The 12234-nt window shown below is 39.9% G+C and overlaps 1 protein-coding gene across 6 annotated transcripts in view; it reads right to left on the bottom strand.

Moving 5' to 3' along the window:
- add2 (adducin 2 (beta)) overlaps positions 1 to 11364 on the bottom strand; it is a 15045-nt gene extending 3681 nt beyond the window's left edge. For 2 of the 6 annotated variants that reach the window (XM_025053343.1, XM_025053346.1), the window contains exons 1-10: positions 7503 to 7724; positions 5258 to 5442; positions 3755 to 3966; positions 3506 to 3657; positions 2948 to 3028; positions 2252 to 2401; positions 1978 to 2121; positions 1705 to 1803; positions 1437 to 1613; positions 58 to 306 (exon numbers count right to left, since the gene is read on the bottom strand). In XM_025053343.1, coding sequence (XP_024909111.1) covers positions 58 to 306; positions 1437 to 1613; positions 1705 to 1803; positions 1978 to 2121; positions 2252 to 2401; positions 2948 to 3028; positions 3506 to 3657; positions 3755 to 3966; positions 5258 to 5352 — 1359 coding nt within the window. In that variant the 5' untranslated portion in view covers positions 5353 to 5442; positions 7503 to 7724. Of the gene's footprint in view, positions 1 to 57; positions 307 to 1436; positions 1614 to 1704; positions 1804 to 1977; positions 2122 to 2251; positions 2402 to 2947; positions 3029 to 3505; positions 3658 to 3754; positions 3967 to 5257; positions 5443 to 7502; positions 7725 to 11229 lie in introns of those variants that run through there. The other 4 variants (XM_025053344.1, XM_017043283.2, XM_025053345.1 and 1 more) reach the window with 4 other exon arrangements.
- Positions 11365 to 12234: the final 870 nt, after the last annotated feature.

Below are 12234 nucleotides of genomic sequence, written 5' to 3'. Positions count from 1 at the left end.
ATATATATATATATATATATATATATATGTTCTATTGTGTAGAAAAAAAGGTCTCACAGTGCTGCGCTGGTTTCCAGGACTAGCCTGCTCCTGGTTGACTTTTTGGTAGCTGTTGGGGGTGTTGAGCCATCGGGTTCTCTCCTGCTGCTGACGCTGGGCAAAAGGGTGCTGTCTGAGCGCTGGATGCACTCCGTCGTCATCGAACTGGTGGAAAACTGTGACGGTTGCAGGCACCTCCACCTCTCGCCGCATCCGCGTCCGCTCCAGTAGCAAAGGGAACCGGTAGGCATAGCCAGTACGGTAGCCCTGAAGAAACAAGATGGAAACAGTTACTGATATATACTGTATACAGTAAACTCCAGAGAGTCTGACTCAAAGAGATTTCTGTAAAGGCATTTGTTTGCCAAAGTATTTTGTTTGGATTTTCCAAACAGAATCTCAGTTCATGTTAATGTTGCAGGTAAACAATGTTAGTTATATATGAGATCGTCCATCCATCCATCCATCCATCCATTTTCATCTGCTTATTCGTTACCGGACCATGGGGGCAGCAGTCTCCATGACCGCTACCCAAATCACACTGCACCGTACCAACCCCCCCTAAACCTTCCTGCAGGTGGTGAGTCCACTGGAAGGTACCAACTGCCTTATCTGGGATTCGAACTTGCCCAGGAGGTGAACCCTGAGGTTCCACACCAATGACAGAGACGTTGCCTCATGGCCAAAGTGCCACTAATGGGAACATTGTTAAAACATATTTGACAAACAATGCTAATAAATAACACAAAACCATAAATCAGTGGTTCCATAGTTCATACTAGTAGTTAGCACTCTCTGCCTTAGACTCAGAAGGTCAGGGTTCAAGCCCCAAAGGAACCACATACTAAATGGCGCCTCCTGTGGAAGCCTATGTGGGTTGCAAAGACTCACATTGTGAATTAACCCACTGTGGGACAAATAACAGATATGTAATTTTTTTTCTCTACTCCACTCTCAAGCCTATAATCATTTTTAATTGCCAATCTTCTGTATTATGTTTTTTTAAATCCAAAAACACAAACAACCTTTGGTCCTTTGTCCCTTTTAATGCGTTTGTGTCAGTAAGATAATTTCAGATAACAGCTGTTTGCACTCTTGTTTCACCACACAGCCCCTTCAAAGCTTGTACTTTTGCCAATTTGCTCATTCATAATGCTGTTGCTTTTCAATAAATACCTTGCAATCTGCAAACCACAGAAAAGCTTTCGTGTTTTTATTGTGAAAGAGTAACAGGAAATTGATTGCCATTTTCACCATAGCACTTAAAGCTGCATTACTATGACATTATAGAGCAGTGTAGTAGTGTGTATGTTGGGTAGGGCTTCATTTATAAGCAAAAGCACTCCAACCAATGTGTTTTGTTTGCATAAGTAGTTAGTATATTAGCTGTTTCCTACCAGATTATCCAAAGTTCGCATTAGGGCTTCAAACTCATGCTCCCCAACACGGCTCTTTTGCAAAGGTCCAAAAGTGGAGCCGGCCCAGCCAACAGTACCAGCGGAGATGGGTTTATGGATGGTCCGGTCCAACAAAATGAGGTTACTTTCACCTCCAGCAGAACACAAAGCTGTAACCTAAAAAATAATGTTTTAGCAAAAGTATAATTTCTCCAGTGTGTGTGTGTATGTGTGTGTGTGTGTGTGTGTGTGTGCATGACAGAGAGACCTGTATCTGGCAGGCAGCCTGGATGTGGTAGATGGTGTAGAAAGCCTCCTCCACAGAATCCCCCAGAGCCACAATACCATGATTCCTCAGCACCAGAACCTGAGACACACACACATGCAACATCATTACCAGAATGACCTGAGAGCATCCTTACTTAGTCTGATAATTAATTCACTTCTACTTTGCATAATCTCTTTCTGCTGAACAATTAAAACCCTCCAGTACCAGGACCTTCTGTCCAGGTCTCATGGTAATAGTTATGGAACGGCTCACCTTACACGTAGGTCCCAGACTCTTCTGCAGCTCCACTCTGTCCTCCTCCTCCTCCATCACTCCATTGTAGTCATAATAGGCCACGTCACCAACAAGCAAAGCCTCATGGGAAAGTGGCAGAAGGCCACACTTCATAGCTGAAACCTGAAGATTATTTTGTGTGAATTAACAAGCAGGTTGTGACAAAACAAAAACAATTTCATCATCTGCTAGAATCAGAAATGAAAGCAGTTAAAGATGCCTGTGTGTAGATCCAGCCTGTGGGCTAACTTACTGCTGCTGTGGCTGGAGTGTGAAGGTGAAGAAGACACCGAACGTCCGGCCTGGCGGAGTAGATGGCTGAGTGCAGGCCAAACTTTTCTGGGTCCAAGCCCAGGTTGGTGCTGCCCTTCTCCACCACTTCCCCCAGGATGTTCACCTTCACCTGGGAAAAAAACACCATCACATAATTATGGGCGTCTTAAGTGTTAAGAATGGATGTAACTGTAACAAGACTAATTCATCAAAAGGGAAAATGTGAGTTTTGTAACTGCTACATTAAATTCAGTAATTTGACACAAAGTTTGACCTGAAATATTTTCTGTTTAATATTATATATACATATTTGTATTAGTCCCTTATTTGTCCCACAATACTGACCAATGCTGCGACAGGAGGCGCCATTAAGTATGTGGTTCCTCTGTGTGTAAGCCTGATGTGTAAACCATGTCTGATAATGACAACTCTATGGAACCACTATAACTGCTACACTACGGAGCCATACACACACACACACACATATATATACACATATAAATATAATGTATATACTGTGTATACATATATATATATATATATAGTATATACACACACACACAAACATATAACATATATAATATTTGTATTTTTGAATGTTACTTTATGATATATACATGCACTGCAAAAATGTGCTCAATAGCACTTGCATAGAGATGAGATGAGTTCTTCTTACCAGACTGGATCCAGTCACTTCACTATAGGCCAGACCATCTGGAAGAACCAGGAAATGTTCCTGTTCTTTACTGACACGAAGCTGCTCATGGGAGAGGAAAGAAAACCCAGTAGAAATTCAATATAAATACATGACTGTGCTGGGTCTGCAAAACAGCACAGATTCCTGACCTAATCTTAATAAATATAAGATAGAAGCCTCTATGTTTCTAGTTTTCTGTACAGTACTTGGAATTTATTTAACTGTTATGAAGCTTGATGAGGTGATTTCTATAAATGCACACAGAGCAAATGCTAGTCTCCTCAGTATCTATGATTTAAGTAAAATACATGTGAAATGGCTTAAAACAAAACCAAGGTTGACCTTTTTGCTTGGCTCAAACAATACGTAAAAAGCACAGTTAAGCCAAGGCTGGCACATATGTGGATATGTTTTTTGCAGTGCCATCTTGACGACTATGATCATTGGTCGGACCACCCAGCACTGGTCAATGATTTCTGATTACTTCACTATGGTGATGAAAAAATATAAAACTCTTGAGTAAAGAAAGGCTCTCACAGTTAGGCAGGTGTGGCTAATCCCAGCCCAGCCGTAAAGGTCAAACAGACGATGAGTGCTGGCCAGTTTGCAGCGCATCAACCTCTCACCCTTTACCAAACTGCCTGGCTCCCAGCTGTGCAGGTCATTGATCGGCATCACCATCATCATGTCTGAGAGAGAGAGGAGGGAGAAACAGCACAGAAGATGATCAAGCAACATTTATTGACAGACAATGATAAATGAATGGAGTTTGGCATTTTTACGTACTGGATGGAGAGACCGGCAGAGCAGCTGGAGAACCATGTGAGGCCATAAAGTCAGCGAGCTGCTTTAGTGCCCATAGGTTAGAGGAGCTGCCGCCCTTTTTCATCTGCTCCTGGATAAGCACATCCAGCTCCTCTTTGAAGGACTGGTCCCACCGGTTACCACAAAGTGAATGCATTAAATCACATGAGCGTGTGGTACATAGACAACACACACTACATAAAGCAAAAAGCAAAGTGGGTAGGTAGGTAGGTAGGTAGGTAGGTAGATACTGTAGATACGTAGATAGATAGATAGATAGATAGATAGATAGATAGATAGATAGATAGATAGATAGATAGATAGATAGATAGATAGATAGATAGATATGGAAATTAAGGATAGTATCGCTATCAATAGTATGAAAAAGTTGTATCAAGCCATCCCCGGTAATGAATATACACATACAGTATTTCCTAGTTATATTTATATTTTATATATCTATAAACAAATATAAACTCTTAATACTTAATAAGAGGGTACTGTTGGTAAGTAGATCCACCAACACCAGTTCATTTATACTCCTGCACTACTGTGATGAGTTATCATATTTCTATCTACTCAGTTTTCCCTTCCTTCACTGCACCACACCCACATGCAGAATATGCAGCACGCGACTGTAGCCCAATTTCTCCAGATGATTTATACTTCTGTGAGAAGATAATCAAATCTAGAGCGAGGAGTCAGTGGGTACAACCTATGGGCCAGATCCAGTCAAGGTAGGCTGTATCCAGCTTCAAACATCGTCAGAGAAAAATCAATGCAAGCAGCTGTATAAATCATGGACGTCCATGCTGTCTTTGGACGTATATGGAATAACGGATATCGATTACGAGATGAGTTTCTGCTGCTGCTGCTTTACATTAAAAGCAATTAACTGGAGAAATACAGTTTTATTGGTTGGAAATGACAGATGGGGTCACACTAGAGTGACTTCCCATCCAATATTTTTAAATAAAGAAATTTTCTTTTAAAAAGGAAAACATACAGTGCTTCTTTTATTCAAGATTTCTCTTATCTAAATTTCAACCTTTTGTGTCAATTGTACCATATTTTAATTTTGTGACCATAAGTCAGTCATAAGTCATAAGTAAGCACTTTTTTTTAATCCTTTGACTGGGTTTTTGCGACTTATACTCAGGAGCGACATATATATTAAAATATATAATTTCACAAATTATATATTTTATACTATATAAATTATACTCTGAAGCAACTTATAGTCTGCCAAATACAGTAGCCATTTACTCCTGGTACACCTAGCCACCTAGCTTTCACTTGACTTCTAATGTTTTGACCATTGTTTAGTTATCTTGTGTGAAAGACATCTTATAAAATATATTATTATTTATTTTCATGTGAAATTTTAAATGTTATATGACATGACAAGTTGACAGCCTTGGTACAGAGGGGAAAATGTCAAAAACACAAATATTTTCACATGAAAAAAATGAATGTCAAACGAACCGGACTGTGGAGAAGGCTGGAAATACGTTTCTTATGCTGTGGTCCAGAGTCTGGTGTTGAGTGCTGAGGGGACTGAAGACCCTCTGGGACCCCATCACTGGGGCTCCGCTGCACCGGGGTGCCTTTAGGTGTGGGGGACTTACTCATCTTTTGTTTGTGTGACAACCAGATGTTGGTCAAGAAAACTGTAAAATTAAAAAAAAAATTAATTAGTCAGATGCTGTATGAGGTGAGCCAGTTCCAAGTTCCATAATAAGGCAGGCAGATTTCAGTTGGGTCGTTCTGTTCAGGTTCTGGTCAAGACTATGTACTACTACTTGGCAGTGTTGTATTAGTAGAGTCTAGGCCTGGTGATTTAACTTAGATTGGGCTTCTTGAAGACTCAGGAGCCCACCCTGTGGACCAAACCTTTTTTTACTTTGACATAAAATTTTTTTTTTTTTAAATGCACTCATGGTGCCCACACATACTCTGAAATAAAATCTAATTTACAAAACTGTGAGTGAGTGACATAAAATACTTGATTTCCCTTTTGGAGAATTACAGTCACAGTCAAACCTTTTTAAAAGTAAAATTATTTTATTGACCATATCAAATTGAGTCATCCAGCAAAATAAAATAACAAATGATACAATATGTAAAATAATATAATAATGTTCATTTTACATCTTAAAGATTATGCATTACCAGGGATATGGGTAGTGTTTCAATAGGATTACTTTAAATGCTTTCTTACATACAGTCTTATTCCGTTTAAATTCAGATGATTTGTATCAGATGATTGATTTGTATCCATGAGTAAAAAGTGCAGAAAACAGCCAGCATGCCAAGACAACCAGAAAGTTCATCTGCAGTTGTGAAAGAATCATGGACGATAATTATTTTTTACTATCCGAAATATATCACAGGTCGCAGCACAAGGGCTGGTAATCTTTAAAATGTAGGTCAACATAAATTACATTTTTTTGTGTGGACATGTCTTATATTATCATAGGTTAAAAACAAACTAATCAAAAGCACTGACCAAAAAACACAACACAAAAAACACCTTAATATCATCTACTGTGTCTGTCATTTCAAACACTGACATTTTTCTCCATCTTTCAGAGGTTTAAAGGAGAAAATCAATAGCACTCTAATATCTATCCATTAAATATGAAGCTACAGTCAGGAAATGGTTAGCTTAGCTCAGCAGCTTGTCTGGATGCTGTGTAGGTAACAATATCCATCTATCAGCTCCCCCAACACGCAGCCTCTATTTCATTTTATATACATGCAAAAACAAAGGAATTCATGAGGAAATCTGTCTTAAGTCAATCTAATCAGAATCCATGTGAGAAGATCCGGATGGATGCCAATATGCAACACAACAAGCACATGTATTTCTTTTGGGGTAACTTAAATAAGTGCAAAGATGATCAGTGATGCACCAATATGCCCGTCAAACATTTGCAGCTGTGATATTTCACCCATCTCAGCAGCAACGCCTAATGCCAGTCTACGAAACAATTTTGACTAGCAAGAAGCTGCACGAGTCCATAAGCCCTTTTTTAAAGATGACAAAATGCCTATATCTGGTCCTGATCAGAGCCACAACACCACACAGTGGATAACATAAGTGGTATATCCTGGACTGATAAAAGGCCTGACTTGTTGACAGGCCTGAAAACACCTTGAGGACCAGACAAAAGAAATAAAAATCAAATTTTTGTGAAATATTATTATTTGATGGTTATATAGTCAGAGACTGGATTGGACGCCTGATTCAATCCGTGGGCTGCCAGTTGATGATCACTGATTTAAACTTTTAAATATAATTTTCATTTTATAGATCGTTGTTAACATTAGACCAGTGCTTAAGTGACTGGATGGCACCTTAACCACAATGGATCAAATCTAGATGTTCAGAGCTTAAATATAACAACAATGTAAGTGAATGGTCAAACAGGAGAAACAGAGTCAGAATCCTCCACAGCCTCCTCAGCCTGCACAGGCCAGAAGTATTTCTCTTACAGAGCGGAAAAAAGTGATCAAATATTAAAAGACATTTATGGCTTTAATCAATAAACTGTGTGCAATTCAACCCCCCAGGCTTTTGTATCAAACATGAAGATGTAAACGGAGATCTTTAACTGACACGTTTAAGAATGAGGAGTAGAACTTTTCTATGCATGAACATTAAGCCTCTCGTTATTGTTATGGATTTTCAAAGGGCAGCGTCAACATTAGAAATGATAAAACCTACCCTGACATTAAGGATGCTGATTCCTCAGGGCACCGTCCAGTGGTAATGCAGAGCAACAACAAATGCAATGAAACATTAGCAATAAAAGCTGCTGCTAACAGGCGGGAGAGAAGCGTCAGCACCACTGACAGGAAGTTCAGCTGGTGATACCACTCAGTGATTGAAGAACCAGTGAAGAGTTACCGTCAGGATGCTCAGATGGCTACGCCCCACATGAAGGGAACCAAGCTCAGAGTCTGCTGCAGGGAGCAGATAAGGTCCTAAACGCACCACACCCTCCATTTTCTCCTCCCCCTCCTCCACTTCCCCTCCTCCTCTTAACGTGCCACATATGACATAAATTTCACAAGGTTTGTACCATCAGTGTCACTGTAAACTGGGTCAAAGCCTGGCTCGAGGGCTAGTTTAAGGTCCGATAAAGGGTTTGATGAACCGTGACTTCTTTTCTGTAATTATGATTTTTTTTTCTCTACGAGATCTTAGTTTTTCTGTTCTATTAGATTTTTGGGTGGCCAAACAAGGTATATTGATCTTTAAAATGTGGTCCCACTGTGTTTGCACAACTCTGCTGCAAGAAACTCTTCATTCCAGATTTTGATTTTATTGTATCAGTGAGTTATTCACAGTGGATTTCCCTAAATAATCTAATAATGCAAATGTGTAGAAACAGAAGAGCAGTTTAAAAAAACGAACATTTGGAGACAATGATGAGATAGCAGGTAGTTATAAAACACATTCAATTTGGGTAACTACATTTGATTTAAAGTGAGATTTCACTTAAAAGTCACTTGTTCTGATTTTTCTTTTTTAAACCAGACTACTGTAATTAATAGTTCACTGGGACTGTCTGAAGTACAGTAAAAGGAAAGACATAAACACAACAAAACAAATAATTCTGGTGAAAAGTGCATTTTGCAAGGAAAAAAACATACATTAGTGACTAATCATTTTACAGGACTATTTACCCAGGTGAACCATAATTTTGGAATATTAAAGGATGAACCCCTCCACTGCTGACAAACAGTATCAGGTAAAGCAGTATTATTCATTTCTTTTAATTTAAGGCTGTTTTTACCACATATGAATAAATAGGAGCAGAAAAAATCCAGACTTCTCTTTTCTCTTTTGTTGCTCTTGACTTCCAAGAATATGACGCTATTTATATATTATACTATTTCCTTACAAACACATATATATTATTACGATTTTAGTACTAATACATTTTTCATCTGTCTTTCTCTCTTTTTTTTAAATAGAATAATCAGTGTATATTGCTTCTCTCCCTTTCTCTCTCCCGGGGGTTTAATGGGGCTCAGCTGCTGACGGGCAGCAGACAGAAAGCCTCTCTCTGCCTCCAGGGAGGGACTTAATGACTCGGGGAGACATTGGAGACTGGCTGCTGGCCCACCTTTGCTGCTTCCTCCCCTTATTGTGAGCAGCTATTCTGACGGTTACTGTCCTCTTTATTCCTGAAATTCATTTTCCTCCCAGATGAAAATCCTGACAGGCAGAGAAGCTTAAGAACAGCTGACAGTCAAATGATTGGTACCCAATATCTAAAATGTCAGGTTTGGAAGGAGTTTCTGGAAAGTGTCTTTGAGTCCACCTCAGACACCATAGGCTGTGAAACAAAAGACGGCCAAAGATTTGGCCTATGTACACCGGGAGACAAATCAGAGTGACACTCACTGAGAATAAAACTGTTATGGACAGATAATTTAGCATTCAATATTAGATACTTTTTTCAGATTCAGAAAAAATACATTTCTATAAAAGCTACAGTTGCAATTTCTCAAACTTCCTAAATTGGTTTTCACAGCAGAAAAACTGATGAAAGTGTACTGGACCTTAGTAGACAATGCAGACAATGACAAGCATTTAAGAAACAGTCAATGCAGTTGCAGTCTATACCTAATCATCAGGAGATTTAATACTAGATTTATGGACTACAATAGTATATCTTTGTAAACATTGTATTATTTAGAAGCTACCAGGATTTTTTAAACTTTCAAAAATCTGAGAATGCCTAAATTATCAGTATTTTGATTTGTTTTTTTTTTTCTGCAAGGCATTTTATTCTTGGATTACAAAATTCAATCTGGCAGATGTTTATGTGAATGGCCCCGGTCTCAATAAACTGAATAATACAACTCTCATTAAAGGACACGAGCAGATCAATGGAGAAAAAGCATTAAGCATTTCAAAATTGGATCTAAAAAACAGCCACAGTGCACATAACTCTGGGGTTTGTTGTTGTGGTTTTAGGACGTCTGTGTCAGTGTCTGAGCACTGACATCCAGCAGCCGTGGTTACCTAGGTAACCTTAAATTGATTTTCTTTGGCTTTCAGTCATATAAGCTGGTCAGTGCATCCTGACCTACTTAAGAACTAGTTTTTAAAGTAATAAGCACACTCACAAACAAGTAGCTCATCCGTCCATCCATCTGCAACTTATTTTGCTCATTTAATATGAAAATAATAAATACTGTTTTATAGTTTTACAGTTAATTTGTAGATAGATGACACCACTATTTACTGCCATATACCTAAAAGATTAAACCAGACCGTAATGCAAAAGTCCACTCAGCCAACTTCAATCTGTCACTAACAGTGTAAGGTGTTTCTGTAGAGACCTCTGAGGCATTCAGTTAGATCAACGGCTGACTCAGGTTCACTGTCGCAAGACAAACCTGTAATTGAAATGTGAATATAAATAATTTTCCTGTTTAACATATTGATGGAAATTTAAGATTACATTTATATAAAAACAACACGTTAGACCAGCACAGTTAACTGGACTTCACTGCACTGAAAATTGCGTTTAACGTTAAGTGATCATGGCTTCTTAAATGATACATTTCCTGATAACAGGACATGGTCGATTAAATGTACCACATGGCACAGAAACGTTTCATTTCTACCTTTTTATTACTACGACTGAGCCCCATTCAAAATTCAGTGGCAGCCATTGTCCTCCGTTGCATCGTAACAAAAACATCTCAAACCTCCCTCTGCTGAGTCACCCAGAGGACAGAGATTTATTGATAGGAACGTATGTAACAAATTACACCTATCAATATGACTCCACGGCTTAGTATCAGAAAGCAAAAAATAAAAAAATTGCCCAGTGTTTATGTGATATGTTTTTGTTTTCTCCCAGCATCCTCCACCCGCTCGGACCATGGCTGCCTAGCAACACACAGAGAAATACACACACACGCGCGCACACACACACTGCAGCATCAGCACCAGCCAGGGATCCGCAAATGGCCACCTGCAAAAAGCACAGCCGCGACGACGCAGTAACGATAAGCGCATGGATCTGCTCTCGCAGGAGACGCAAATGTGGCGAAGTATTTTCCAAACGATTGCGGGACTTCACACGGTGCCAGAACAGCTAACGTAGTGCCGTGAAAGAGCAGTAAGAAATATGGCTTTGACTGGAACATAAACGAAACACACACACACACAAAAGCCTCTGGGCCTTCATCTGCAGACACACACAATTTATCTGTCCACACTACAGCTGTGGAGCTAAAGCCGAACCAAGCGTCATCCCTGTTCTTCTGAAATTCATATTCACACATATATTTAACATTCGCATTCAGAGTGTTCGCAGTAGACAACAGACACACTGATCCACAGGGATGATGCAGCACTACTCCCCGTCCTCTGCCCACAAACACACCCCATCATAAACACGACCAGAGGCAGTCACTGCACTCACCTCAGAGCATCCTCAGTACCGTGTAGTGTGCGCGGGCGCGGCTCTGCTGCTGCACCTACAGCCCAGGGCGGATGTGTTCAATCACAGCAGCTGCGGTGGCTCTCTGGAGGCTGCCGCTGCCGCCACGCCCCACCCGGGGGGCGTCGGTCTTTCGTCTGTGTCAAACACACACTGCCTCCAGGAGCCTCATGCTCAGCTGATTCTAGCACATCGGACCCTGATGCTGCTCTGTGAGCCTGGACCTGCCCACTGCCACGCCTGTCCTCAGCCTGGCACCACCAAGACCCGCTCCACCTCACGCTAAGGGCGGGCATACACTGTACGATTTTTAATATATGTACGGACAAAGCTCACGATTTATGTACTCACGCTGTACGGCCTGTCCTGTCTATTGACAGCTGTCAATAAAGATTTATGTCAAAGCTCCGACGCCGGTTATTCAAAAATAAAAAAGGCTGCCGTTATGATTGCTGCGATACTGTGCGCTGAAAATTCAAAAAAGAAGAGGCGCCGGCGCATCTGGAGTCGGAGATGGCTCAATAAACGTGGACAATACGTTTATTGTTTATTTATTGTTTAATACGTTTATTGTGGACAGTGCAAAAACGGGCTAAAATCGTACAGTGTATGCCCGCCCTAATGTACCGTTAATAATTCATTTGAATAATATGGGTTAGTTAAGTTAAATATGTCAAATGTTTAGTGTGTTTGGTTAACTGGGACCAGCTAACGGCAGAAACCTGATATATCCAGTTAAAAAGGCTCCACCATCGGTTGGTTATTTGATAACATTCATGTGTAAACTTTCACAAATTGGAAGAGGTAATTTATTAGTGACTATATTTATTACAAACATAAAACCTCATACTGTATACCGTGTGTATGGATATAATTCGTGCTGGACATTTGTTGACAACAAAAAAACCATCAATAAATATAATAAATTAGGGGCCCGTAAGAAATGTCCAGAGCTTCTGTGAATGTGGCTTAAAAATTAAAATAAAA

This window comes from Cynoglossus semilaevis, chromosome Z, assembly GCF_000523025.1.
Source record: "Cynoglossus semilaevis isolate Cse_v1.0 chromosome Z, Cse_v1.0, whole genome shotgun sequence".
NCBI lineage: Eukaryota > Metazoa > Chordata > Actinopteri > Pleuronectiformes > Cynoglossidae > Cynoglossus > Cynoglossus semilaevis.
The sequence above is the reverse complement of the archived record's forward strand: the minus strand, read 5'-3'. Positions and strand labels throughout refer to the sequence as shown.